The sequence below is a fragment of the Rhinatrema bivittatum genome, chromosome 6 (assembly GCF_901001135.1).
Source record: "Rhinatrema bivittatum chromosome 6, aRhiBiv1.1, whole genome shotgun sequence".
In the NCBI taxonomy this organism is placed as follows: Eukaryota; Metazoa; Chordata; class Amphibia; order Gymnophiona; family Rhinatrematidae; genus Rhinatrema; species Rhinatrema bivittatum.
The window spans coordinates 36,833,993-36,847,536 of NC_042620.1; the positions used below are offsets into that span (position 1 = coordinate 36,833,993).

Consider the following 13,544-nt stretch of genomic DNA (forward strand, 5'->3'; position numbering starts at 1 on the left):
AAAAGTTCCAGGAAATTGAGACATGACAGTCATGGGCAGAAATCATAGCTAACCAAAGAATTTTAGGGGCAAAGTTTTGATCCAGTTGAAAAAAAATCTGATGCAGTTTTTTTTCTACCAAGATATTTTCATTGATAAATTGAAGTAATTTTTGCACTGAAAAAAAGCTGATTGATTTGTCAGTTGCTGAGGACTTCCTTCTTTACATACAAAATTAGAAGAAACTCCTTGGTCCTCTTCAGTTTGAGCTTCTTCCTTTTTGTCTGTAATACTTTCAGCAAACTAGATCAAAAAGTACCACTAAAAAATGAGGACTTCCAAAACAAGAATTGCAAAAGATTGGACAATAAATATTGTAATTTCATAATCTAAAATGCATTACATAAGTAGTTTAGATATCTTTAAAGACCAAAATGCAAATTATTCATCAATAATTTGCTTTCTAAATACTGTACACTATACAATGGTGGAGACAACTGGATTCTTTCTGGTTTGTGACTCCCTGACTACACCAACTTAAAAAAATATCCAAAGATATTGAAGTATAAGAGCTTTCAAAACGTCACAAACGTTAATGTACCAAAACATCTTCAACTGTGTCACAACCTATAGTGAAACAGAATAAGAAAGCAGATAAGGACTGTAAGATCTATCTAGCCTGCCCAATTTTATTTCTGATTAACAGATGTTTTACTTTCCCTTCACTTCCTCACAACCAGGAATCCTCTGTGCTTACACTATGCATTCTTCAACTCCATCACTGTTGCAGTCTATCATCTCCTCTGGGAGGCCACTCCATGTATCCACAATTCTTTCCATGAAGATATATTTCTTGATGTTCCTACAAAGCCCCCTTGAAGCCTTATAACATGACTAAGCTCCCCAAACTTTTCAAGCCCAAGACATACTGAAATTAATAAAAATGTGTGGTACACCACCCTTCTGCAAAGCACACAGAGCTGACATGGAGGACTCATATGGCCAAAAAGAGAGCGAGGGAAGTCCCAATTTTAAAACAAAAGGAGAAAGGGGCAGATGCTAGAGACATAAGTGAACCCATCAAAATGGATCTGCTCCCTCAATAAACAAATGCAGGTGAAGGGAGAAATCAGTGTAGTGTGGCCAGTTGGTTCAGTTACTTTGGCTATCATATATGACTGCCAGAGTTCCTCCACTGCTGCTGCTGTTCCAATATTCAGAGTGAGTCTCATCCTGTGCTAAGTGAACACTTTTCCCATCTCACTCAGCCTGGGTATGACAGATGCTGGAAGGACTCAAAGGAAGAGACAGAAATGTTGTATGCTACACAAAGCAGGGCCCAGCTATCCATGCCACTTGTTAATTCCCACTGTTCATGTTTCATGCTGTAGCTAGAAAGGAGAGACATGCATGAGTACACATGTTTTCAGAAAGAAGCTCCTGCACATATAAAAGCCACTGCTAGTGTCTTTTTGTTAAAAGGTGCTGACAGGAGAACCTACGTGCTGGTCTAGATCTGAACACGACAATAGCGAGTTTTATATGACCCACTGGCTGGAAAACACTGTTCTAGAGCATCTCTCTCTTTGAAAAAGGTTTGCTTCTTCTGCATAACTTTGAATTATTTAAATGTCTCTATCATATTCCCCTCTCCCCAACTCAGGGCATACATATTTAAGTCCTTAAGACTCATTTTATAGGACTGTTGGGGTAGACCCTGCATTATTTTGGCAGCTTTTCTCTGGACCACCTCCATTTAGAAGTAGGCCCTCCAGAATTCAAATATTCTAGGTGAAAAGTTTCAGCAATGACCACTTCCTTTTTTCTATTACTTATGTATTAATCTATGCACCTTAGCACTCTTCGGGTTCTAGCCAAACCAATGACTTCAGTATTCTAAATGTTCACATTTAAAGCGCAATTTCTACCAAGAAATATCTCCTCTCATGACATTTTTCTAAACTATTTTTTCCAATTTAGGCACATTTCAATATTGCTCACCTACTGCTAAATAAGTGCAAACTTCTTGACAATTCTTTTAAATCTAGAACATTCCCAAATACTGACATTGAAATAATTTGTTACATGGTAAAAATTCCCTTGATCAAAAAGACCAATCATCCTTATTTTGTAAAAAAAAAAAAACAAAACAAAAACCAAACAACCAGAAAGCATCAAAAACTGGTTTGAACACTACGTGTGTTATGGCACATCATCACTTCTCTATTGCTTTGCTATACAAAATATTCAGCTGCACGTCTAACATTCTTCTCTTGGGACAGGCTGTGAATAGTTTCAAGAAAATGTACGTTTTGAAGGCTAGATAACATTTAAAGTGTTTTTTGTCTTATGTGGCAGCAATCGGAAATTAGTACTTTGTGAAAGCAAGTATACTAAGCCGGTGAACCTCCACTGCAACCTAAAATAAAGTGTTAGTTGCCAGGGCGCTGATGCTGAAGCACGACGACCTCTAGCCTGGACGTCAAATCCTCTGCTAAAAACATTCCAGTTATTTTGGAATTCACCTATAAATGCCGTAAAATATACCCTGTCTCTCCGCCCTTTGATCCTCTCCAGCAGCAGCACGCCAAGCAGGCAATTATTAACAGCAGAGATTGCCAGAGCAGACCACCTACATGCAACTTCCAGACAACTGTGTCGAATCCCCTGCTCCCATTAGCAGCCCGGCTGTGTAAAGCAACACAACCGGAATCGCTGCACTCGCGAGCGCCGAGGCCTGGTTCCTGCCAGCGCGCAATCCGCCTGCTTCCCTCCCCCCTCGTTTACATAAACACAGCAGCGCAGCAACTAAACAGCCCTTTAAAATAAAAATAATAGCAAAGAATCCCTGGCGTGGCTGTCACTCGGGCTGCAGAGAGAACAAAAGAAGGGAGGGCGAGCGAGGAAGAGAATGACGCCGTGCACCCACCCCCGTCAAGGCCTCCGGCACCGGCTAAAGTCCGTCCCCTGAACCGTCCGACGCTCCTGAACGAGGCCCAACCGCCTCCCGCCGAGGCGCAAGGCAGCGGCCCGCTCGCCTCTCTTCACGCAGCGAGAGCGAAAGAGAGGAGCCGAGGCGCTTGCCGGGGCCTGCGAGACTTCGCCGCACACAAGAAACACCGCCGGCTCCTGTAACATTACCGGCCCTCCTCCCCTTTAACGTAAGGCAGTCATTGCCCGCCGGGATGACGGCAGCGGCGGCTTCGGTTACCGGGTACGGGAGCGCCCTCAGGGCCACGGGACGGGCGCGCTCCGACGGGGAAAGCTCCGCTCTTCCTCTCCGGCGGCGACGGCGGCTGCAGCAGCCGCGCTGACAGCCACATTCCAGCCCCAGTGCCCTGTGGCCGCAGTGCATTGTGGGAAGAGGGCGCGCGCGGAACCACTGCGCCGCGCGCCTGTTGCCTGGGCTCTACTGCTGCCGCTGCTCTCCCTCCCACTGGCACGCGACAAGCTGGGAAGGGAAGGTGGGGATGGCCGGGGAAGCAGCAAATGGGTGAAGTCGATCAAGGGACCGTGCGGGCAGGTGTAGGGGGAGAGAGAGAGAAGAGAAGATAGGGACTAGGAGCTGTAGAGTGAATGCATTTCTAAAGGAGTAAGAAAAACTTGAATTGTAGCAACTTGAGAAGAGGGGACGGGTTACATGGTCTTAACAGTCTCTTGAAGATAGATAAGTTGTGCAGCAAAATTTTGAATAGATTGCAGTGGAGAAAGACGATTCAGCAAGAGGCCAGCAAAGAGCAAGGTGCAGTAGTCTGAGCCCAAGGTGATAAGAGAGTGGATGACCATTTTGGTAGCATGCTCAGAAAGGATGGGATTGATTTTAGCGGTGTTATAAAGGAAGAACGAACACATTTTATCGAGGTTTTAAATGTGCACAGAGAAGGAAAGAGAGGCATCACAAATGCCCCAAGACTACAGTTTGAGAGAACTAGGAGGATGAGTGCTATCCACAGAGACAGAAAAAGAGGGGAGGGGGACAAGAAGTTCCGTCTTGGCCACATTAAGGGGCAGATGCAATAAAATGAGCTCATCCTAGCGCACAGGTCGATGTGTGATTGGACGCACGTTTTGGATGCGCTAGGCTAACTCCTGGTGCAAAAGGGGATTAGTGCGTCCAAACTTATGCATAGCAAATAGCACTCATCACATGTAAATGCCACGTAGATGAGGCCATTGGCTATTCCCCCCCCCCCCCATGAAAAATTTTCTGCTTCCTCCTACTTGCGAAATTAAGAGCTGGTTTGGCATTAATGAAGGAATGATGCACGTGCTTCATTAGACGTGGAATAAACCTACATTCAGTGAAACGCTGGTCATGGCCCAAGTGTAGCGGTAAAACTCTGCTTTCATTCAAACGATCAAAAAAAAAAATCAGGACGGCTACAGTCCAACCCACCCACTGCTGTGCAATACATAAATCCACATGGCTCTTGGTCTCATGCACACACTGCAAGAAGAAAAGCTCATTGCAAAAACCGATCTAGCCATTTCTTAATATTCTCAAAAGGCATCCTTCCCCATGTAGTCAATCTGCCCTTCCTCCGTTCTGGACTCCTCTTCCTCCATAGCCAGTGAACAACTAAGCAGTGAGGTCTCCCAGGGCATCCGTTTTCCTAACCTGTGCCTGAGCACCTGATGCAGAGTACTAGGGACGTGCAATTTATCCCTAGCGTGTCCTTTTTAGCGTGGCAACTCATAATACTGCATCGGGCATCCAAGAGAGGTGGTTGTGTGTGCATTAGGGAAACAGGCGCTAAATACGAGCGCCCATTTTACCACGCATCATATTGCATCAGCCCCTAAGTTGGTAGTGGGACATTCAGGCAACAATATCAGACAAAACAGGTTGAAATTTCTGGTGTAGAGAGGTAGATTTGAGACTCATCAGCATAAAAGTGGTTCTGAAAGCTGTGGAAAGAATCAGAGCACCAAGGAAAGAAGTGTAAACAGAAGAGGACCTAGATCAGAGCCTTGAGACACACTGACTGATAGTGGAAAGTGGTGGAGGATGAACTGCCAGAGAATACAGTAAAAAAAACAATGGGAGAGGTAGGAGTCTCAAAATTCAACTGAGAACAGCAACTTTATTCTTCCATCACCAGCAGCAGGAGGCACTACCTTTGTTTCCAAGCACCTAATTCTCTCTTATTAAACATTTATAGGCCAGTTCAAAAAGAAAACTGGAGAAAGATGTTTATATTTCAAAGACTGCACACAGTACATTGGTGGATTACATTCTGACATAAAAATAACGTCTACTGTACAATGTGCCACATTTTTTCCAATAAAGATATATATATAATTTTCATACGGTTTCAGATTTTACAGCACAATGATGTTTTCGAAAAGGTCATAATGGTTTGATGTGCTTTGAATAGCGATCATGTATTCCTTAAGTCTCTTTCTTGCAATATATGATTTGGTTGGACACCAGGAAGAGGGTATCATTGTTGGTATATAGCAACTGGCTACAGATAAATAAAAATATCTTTCTGCATTCCATAGAAACAGTAGACAAACATAGAAAATATAATAATGGTCCGTGCGTTCATAGTGGTTAAACAACAAATGTAGATGCTTTAGTTTCCGCAGGTGTTAGAAATAAGGGTACTGCAGCATCCCCTGAGGATGCAGCCTTCCCCTCCACATGAGTCCAAACCACTTTTCCACACCCATGCTATAATAATTGTTCCAATGTCCTTACTATCTTACCTGGCCAAAAAAACAGAGCAGGAAGCATAAGATTCCCAAACCTTTACTAAATTCACAAACAAAACCATTCAAAAAAAATAAATTCTCTGAAAATAACATATCAAGGTCAGGAGAGATTTTCGTTTTTACAATATTTTGTAATAAGCTCTGTAGACAAATATTGCTGGAAGCCAAGAAAAGGGGAAGAGTGCTATCAGTGAAGTGTCTCCAGGATCTGTCCCGAGTCCGGTTCTGTTTAGTATATACATAAAACTAGGTTTGTCTTTTAGCAGATAATACTAATATATGCAACAACTATTGCTTATTAATTGCCATCATAGCAGTTTATGGATCTATTCTCTAGGAACTTATCCAAACCTTTTGTAAACCTAGTTACACTAACTTCTGTAAGCACATACTATAAGAACATAAGAAAATGCCATACTGGGTCAGACCAAGGGTCTATCAAGCCCAGCATCCTGTTTCCAACAGTGGCCAATCCAGGCCATAAGAACCTGGCAAGTACCCAAAAACTAAGTCTATTCCATGTAACCATTGCTAATGGCAGTGGCTATTCTCTAAGTGAACTTAATAGCAGGTAATGGACTTCTCCTCCAAGAACTTATCCAATCCTTTTTTAAACACAGCTATACTAACTGCACGAACCACATTCTCTGGCAACAAATTCCAGAGTTTAATTGTGCGTTGAGTAAAAAAGAACTTTCTCCGATTAGTTTTAAATGTGCCCCATGCTAACTTCATGGAGTGCCCCCTAGTCTTACTACTATCCGAAAGAGTAAATAACCGATTCACATCTACCCGTTCTAGACCTCTCATGATTTTAAACACCTCTATCATATCCCCCCTCAGTCGTCTCTTCTCCAAGCTGAAAAGTCCTAACCTCTTTAGTCTTTCCTCATAGGGGAGTTGTTCCATTCCCCTTATCATTTTGGTAGCCCTTCTCTGTACCTTCTCCATCGCAATTATATCTTTTTTGAGATGCGGCGACCAGAATTGTACACAGTATTCAAGGTGTGGTCTCACCATGGAGCGATACAGAGGCATTATGACATTTTCCGTTTTATTCATCATTCCTTTTCTAATAATTCCCAACATTCTGTTTGCTTTTTTGACTGCCACAGCACACTGCACCGACGATTTCAATGTGTTATCCACTATGACACCTAGATCTCTTTCTTGGGTTGTAGCACCTAATATGGAACCCAACATGGTGTAATTATAGCATGGGTTATTTTTCCCTATATGCATCACCTTTCACTTATCCACATTAAATTTCATCTGCCATTTGGATGCCCAATTTTCCAGTCTCACAAGGTCTTCCTGCAATTTATCACAATCTGCTTGTGATTTAACTACTCTGAACAATTTTGTGTCATCTGCAAATTTGATTATCTCACTCGTCGTATTTCTTTCCAGATCATTTATAAATATATTGAACAGTAAGGGTCCCAATACAGATCCCTGAGGCACTCCACTGTCCACTCCCTTCCACTGAGAAAATTGCCCATTTAATCATACTCTCTGTTTCCTGTCTTTTAGCCAGTTTGCAATCCACGAAAGGACATCGCCACCTATCCCATGACTTTTTACTTTTCCTAGAAGCCTCTCATGAGGAACTTTGTCAAACGCCTTCTGAAAATCCAAGTATACTATATCTACCGGTTCACCTTTATCCACATGTTTATTAACTCCTTCAAAAAAGTGAAGCAGATTTGTGAGGCAAGACTTGCCTTGGGTAAAGCCATGCTGACTTTATTCCATTAAACCATGTCTTTCTATATGTTCTATGATTTTGATGTTTAGAACACTTTCCACTATTTTTCCTGGCACTGAAGTGAGGCTAACCGGTCTGTAGTTTCCCGGATCACCCCTGGAGCCCTTTTTAAATATTGGGGTTACATTTGCTATCCTCCAGTCTTCAGGTACAATGGATGATTTTAATGATAAGTTACAAATTTTTACTAATAGGTCTGAAATTTCATATTTTAGTTCCTTCAGAACTCTAGCAATGAATTCCAGAGCTTAATTATGCGCTGTGAAAATTAATTTTCTTGATTTGTTTTAAATGAGCTACATACTAACTTCATGGAGTGCCTCCTGGTTCTTCTATTATCTGAGAGAGTAAAGAACTGATTTACATTATCTTGTTCAAGTTCTTTCATGATTTTGTAGACCTATCATATCCCCTCTCAGTCGTCTCTTCTCCAAACTGAACAACCCTAACTTCTTTAGACTTTCCTCATAGGGCAGCTGCTCCATGCCCCTTATTATTTTGGTTGCCCTTCTTTGCACTTTCACCAGTGCAGCTATATCCTTTTTGAGATGTGGTGACCAGAACTGCACACAATATTCAAGGTGCAGTCTCATCATGGAGCGATACAGAGGCATTATGACATCCTCCATTTTATTTTCTATTCCCTTCCTAATAATTCCTAACATTCTGTTTGCTTTTTTGATCGCCACAGCACAATGAGCCAACGAGTTCAATGTATTATTCTCTATGATGCCTAGATCTCTTTCCTGGGTGGTAACTCCTAAGATATAACCTAACATTGTGTAACTAGTGCAAGGGTTATTTTTCCCTATATGCATCACTTTGCACTTGTCCATGTTAAATTTCATCTGCCATTTGGAAGCCCAGTCTTCCAGTCTCACAAGGTCCTCCTGCAATTCATCACAATCCACTTGAGATTTAACTGCTCTGCATAATTTTATGTCATCCACAAATTTGATCACCTCGCTCTGTAACTAAGGCTTAACTTTAATGGAAGAAAGTACAGAGTCATGGATCTGAGTTGAAGCAATCCAAGAGTGCTGTACATAGCAACATGCAATATGACAGCGGAGAAAGACCATATGACCCAACCAGTCTGCCCATTCATATCTGCTTGACTTTATAGTTCCTGCCTCTCCTTCAGAGATTCTCTCTGCTTGTCTCAGGCTCTCTTGAATGCTGATAATGTCATGATGAGAGATGAGATACTGATGTGCACCAAACTGCAGAGGGATTTCAGGGTGATCATATCTGATTTTATCAAGTATGCAAAATAGTATGATAAAGCAGTGGTGAACACCAGATACATATTAAGTGAGATTTATTCGTAGAATTATGTCCAGTTCTGGAGGCTATGGGACATATTTTTAATCCTACGCGCATGGGGTACATTTGTGCGAGCTACCCAGCGTGCACAAATGTGCACCTGATTTTATAACATGCGCGCGCTACCGCGCGCATGTTATAAAATCCAGGGTCGGCGTGCGCAAGGGCTCAGCCTTAGGGGAGCCCCGATGGCTTTCCCCGTTCCCTCCAAGGCACCTCCGACTGCCCCCGGATCGGCCCCTTGGCACCACGCCCACAACCCTGCCCGCTTCCCGCCTCTTTTTCAAAGCCCCGGGACATACTCGTGTCCCGGGGCTTGCGTGCGCCGCCAAACTTATGCAAGTTTTCGGGGTTACGCGCGTACCCCTTTGAAAATCTACCCCTATATTTGCAAACAGATAGACCATACCTAAGAGTACAGGCAATTCGGGGTGGGGGAGGGGGCTACCAAAATGGTGCAAAGTCTGTTCCATAAAGATTATGAAGTGAGACTTAATATGCATCTATCCTAAAGGAGAATGAAGAAAGAGCAATAGTCACATTTTGCCATCACATGAACAATTTTGTGCAGTTATATCTTTTGAAAATACATGTGCTGTGTGCTGTGCCAGCCAAAAAAAGCAAACAATGATAGGAATTATACGGAAGGGAATGGCAAATAAAACGTAGGATGTCATAATGCCTCTATATCGCTCCATGGTGAGACCCCACCTTGAATACTGTTTACAATTCTGGTCGCCGCATCTCAAAAAAGATATAGTTGCGATGGAGAAGGTACAGAGAAGGGCAACCAAAATGATAAAAGGGGATGGAACAGCTCCCCTATGAGGAAAGGCTGAAGAGGTTAGGGCTGTTCAGCTTGGAGAAGAGATGTTTGAGGGGGGATATGAGCAACATCTATAAAATCATTAAACAGTTATTTACATTTTCAGATAGTACAAAGTTTACGGGGCACTCCATGAAGTTAGCAAGTAGCACATTTAAAACAAATCAGAGAAAATTATTTTTCACTCAACACGCAATTAAGCTCTGGAATTTGTTGCCAGAGGATGTGGTTAGTTCAGTAAGTGTAGCTGGGCTTAAAAAAGGTTTGGATAAGTTCCTGGAGGAGAAGTCCATAAACTGCTATTAATCAATAGGGAATAACCACTGATTGTTGGCAGCATTAGTAGCATGGGATCTGTTTAATATTTGGGTAATTGCCAGGTACTTATGACTTGGATTGGCCACTGTTGGAAACAAGAAACTGGGCTTAATGGACCCTTGGTCTAACCCAGTATGGCATATTTTATGTTCATATGTACAGTAACATAGTAAATGATAGCAGATATGGATTAATTGGCCCACCCGGTCTGCCCAGTTGAACATAAGGAGTGCCATGCTGTGTCAGAATCAAACCCCAGCATCCTATCTGTGACAGCAGCCAGTCCATATCATAAATATCCGGCAGGTCCCAGAATGCAGATCTACTTGTTATTCACTCCCAGGTATAGCAATGGCTTTCTCTAACGTACCTGGCTAATAATGTTTTATGGACTTTTCCTCCAGGAAGTTGTCCAAACCTCTTTTAAGCCCCGCTGTGCTCATTGCTTTGACCACGTCCTCCGGCAATGGATTCCACAGCTTGATTGTGTTGAGTAAAAAGGCACTTTTGACTATTTGCTTTCAAGCTGCTGTTTATTAGTTTCATGAGGTGACCGCTTGTTTTAGTATTATTTGAAAGGATAAATAGCCATCCCCTATTTACCCGTTCCAGACCTCTCATGATTTTAAACACCTCTATCATATCCCCCCTCAGCCGTCTCTTCTCCAAGCTGAGGAGCCCTAGCCTCTTTAGCCTTTCCTCACTGGGGAGCCATTTATCATTTTGGTCGCCTGTCTCTCTGCCCTTTCTAGTCTCGTTATGGCTTTTTGCGATGGGGCAACCAGAACTGCACACAATTCTTAAGGTGTGGTTGCACTATGGATCGATAACAGTGGCTTTATAAAATTCTCAGTTTTAGTCTCCATTCGTTTCTGAATCATTCACAACATTCTATTTGCTATTTTGATCGCCTTCTGTACGCTGAATTGAGGATTTCCATATATTGTCCACAATGACCCCAAGTTAATTTTTCTGAGTGGTGACTCCTAAAAACGGAATCCAGCCTTGTGTTCCTGTAATTGGGATTATTTTTCCCTGTCTTTGGGCAGATGAGCAAATAAATTCCTATACTTAGATCAACACCAGTTTCTGCTTTCCCCCAAAGTACTGCAAAGACCCTGCCCAAATTATTGCTATTTAAAGGGTGCAAGTATCAAAATCAGTTTTCATTTATACTACAGAGTGATGTCAATTTAAGTTCTGGATGATCGCGGGATCAGAGGAAAAAAAATAAAAGATAAAAAAAAGTAAAATCCTCATAATAGTGACAGAGTCAAAGGGCAGGGTTATTATTATTGTTAAGCAAGGGCAATGGCCGGCCTTTGTATTTATTTTGATTTTCTGCTTTTTTCAGCACTTCAAAGTGGATTATATTCAGGTACTGTAGTTATTTCCCTATCCCCAGAGGACTTACAACCCTACTTTAGGCTACTCCTCCACTCCAAGGTGACCAAGTTTCACTCTGCACCCCCCTCTGTCCCCTGACCCTATCAGTCTCTCTCTCTCTTCTCCTGACCTCACCCCCCTCCCTCTTCCCCCCCCCCCCCGCTGTACAATCTGCCTTCCCTCTCCCATGCTGATCAGTAGTAGGAGGAGGGGAACAGAGGTACCTTGGACCGCATTCTCCTTCTCCTCCTCCTCCCTCTGCTGCCTGGCCCAACAGCTGGCTACACAGAGCCCCATGCACTTCAAAGCAGCAGTCAGGCCCAGAAGTGGAGGATACAACTGACATCCTGCTGCTGTGCTCCTTCTACTCTTCCTGCCCAACCCGGCCCCAGATCTTCCACAGCAATTCTGCGAGAAGGGACAGATTTTGGTCATGCCATGAGCCCCGTGGCCCAGCCCCATTCTGACAGGACCAAAACATACACTTTTTTGAGAAAACATGGTCAAAGGACCTTAAAAAAATGACTGACTCTTAAAAAAAACAACAAAGTACATGAGCACTTGACCTTTTCTACAAGCTACATTTTGAAATCCAACTGAAGAGGGTTGGGGGGAATGGGGAAGGGCACAAAAGAGTAGGAAGAAGGAACAAGCCTTGCCTGTAAGACAGACAACACAGAGTGGTGAAAGCGGCACCCAACAATCTTATGTGGTGGGCCTAATTTACTAAATTCAATAGTCCAAATGTAACCTTTGCAAAATGTTCTAAGAAATTAGAATTCACCATTTTGAAAAAAAGAGGCAAAGACAAGTGAAATAAAAGAAATATAGCAGGCAACTTACAGGTTCTACTTTCAGGAACATTTTGCGACCTCAGTGGTGTACACAGGGGACTTGAGTTAAAGCCCCTCTGAAATGGATTGACAAAGTAACACAGTGGAAGGTTGCAGAAAAAGACCATATGACCTATCCAGTCTGCCCAGTTACTCCTGTCTGCTCTGCTAAGGATATATTCCAGCTGCCAGCCACAGAAGCTTGACAGTTTGTAGGATATTATTTCTCATCTAAGTCGGTTTTTGTTTTACACACTGGTTCTCTACCCTCTTGCATAGAAGAACATTCAAGAACCAAAATTAATCCAACAGCCTGCCCTCCTCCCATATTTCTTACACACGATCTCTGCAATCATCTAAAACAGCTGCCAAAACCAGGGAAGCTGTTATGATCATCCTGTCTCCTAGGTTTCTTTGGAGTCACTGGACTGTAGGCGACCAGTAGATACCACTAACCTTCTGGCACTGATCCATTTGGTTTCTAGGTAATTGTAGCCTGCAGGGACTTGCCCGGCTATCCTATGACTTGCGGTATCACCAGAACATGCTTTCCTATGGTCCCAATCAGCCCAGCCAGTCTGTTTAATTTTACCTGTGGTGCAATGCCAAAGACCCCAGCCAATCTCTGGTTTTTTTTTTATCCCTCGCCAATCTTCTACCAGGGATCCTCTGTACTTATCCTGTGCTTTTTCTGAGCTCTGTTAGTGTTTGTATCTCCACTCTCTCTCCACTGGGAGTCCATTCCATGAATCCCTACCCCTTTCCCGAAAGAAACATTTTCTGATGTTGCTCCTGAATCAATCCCCCTGGAGCTTCTTGCTGAGACCTCCTGAGGTAGAACATTCTTTCCTCTGAAAAAGGTTTGATTTTTGTGCCTGATTTATATCTTTTGAGGTATTTGAATTTCTCTATTATATTTCCTCTGTCTCTCCCATCCAACAGAGTCTACATATGTAGGTCCTTAAGTCTCATCTCATGTGGCTTTTGTTTCAGAACCTGTACCATTTTGGTAGCCCTGTGGACCACACTCTATCCAGTTCTGGAAGGCCTCCAGCCTTCTATATCATTTTTTAGATATAGCCTCCAGAACTGGACACAATATTCTAGGTAAGGTCTTAACAAAAACTTGCACATAGGCATTATCAACTCCTTTTTTCTACTATACCGCTCCCAGGGCACTCTAGAATTCCTCTAAGTCTGGCCAAAGACTTATTACACTGTTTCACTACCTTGACACAATCTTCCTCTGATAAAGCCATGCTGCCTAAGATCATGCAACCCATTGCATTCTAATAACGTTGCTATATTTCTGTAGAGTCTCAATTATTTTCCCATTACCAAGGTAAGACTAACCAACCTGTAGTTTCCAACCTCCTTTCTGTTACCACTT

General features: G+C 42.8%; 1 protein-coding gene across 4 annotated transcripts in view; it reads right to left on the reverse strand.

Annotated features, from left to right (window-relative positions):
- ZNF148 (zinc finger protein 148) overlaps window positions 1-3,484 on the reverse strand; it is a 278,252-nt gene extending 274,768 nt beyond the window's left edge. For 2 of the 4 annotated variants that reach the window (XM_029605273.1, XM_029605270.1), the window contains exon 1: window positions 3,191-3,484. In XM_029605273.1, coding sequence (XP_029461133.1) covers window positions 3,191-3,334 — 144 coding nt within the window. In that variant the 5' untranslated portion in view covers window positions 3,335-3,484. Of the gene's footprint in view, window positions 1-2,908; window positions 3,085-3,190 lie in introns of those variants that run through there. The other 2 variants (XM_029605271.1, XM_029605274.1) reach the window with 2 other exon arrangements.
- Between the last annotated feature and the right edge of the window lie 10,060 nt (window positions 3,485-13,544).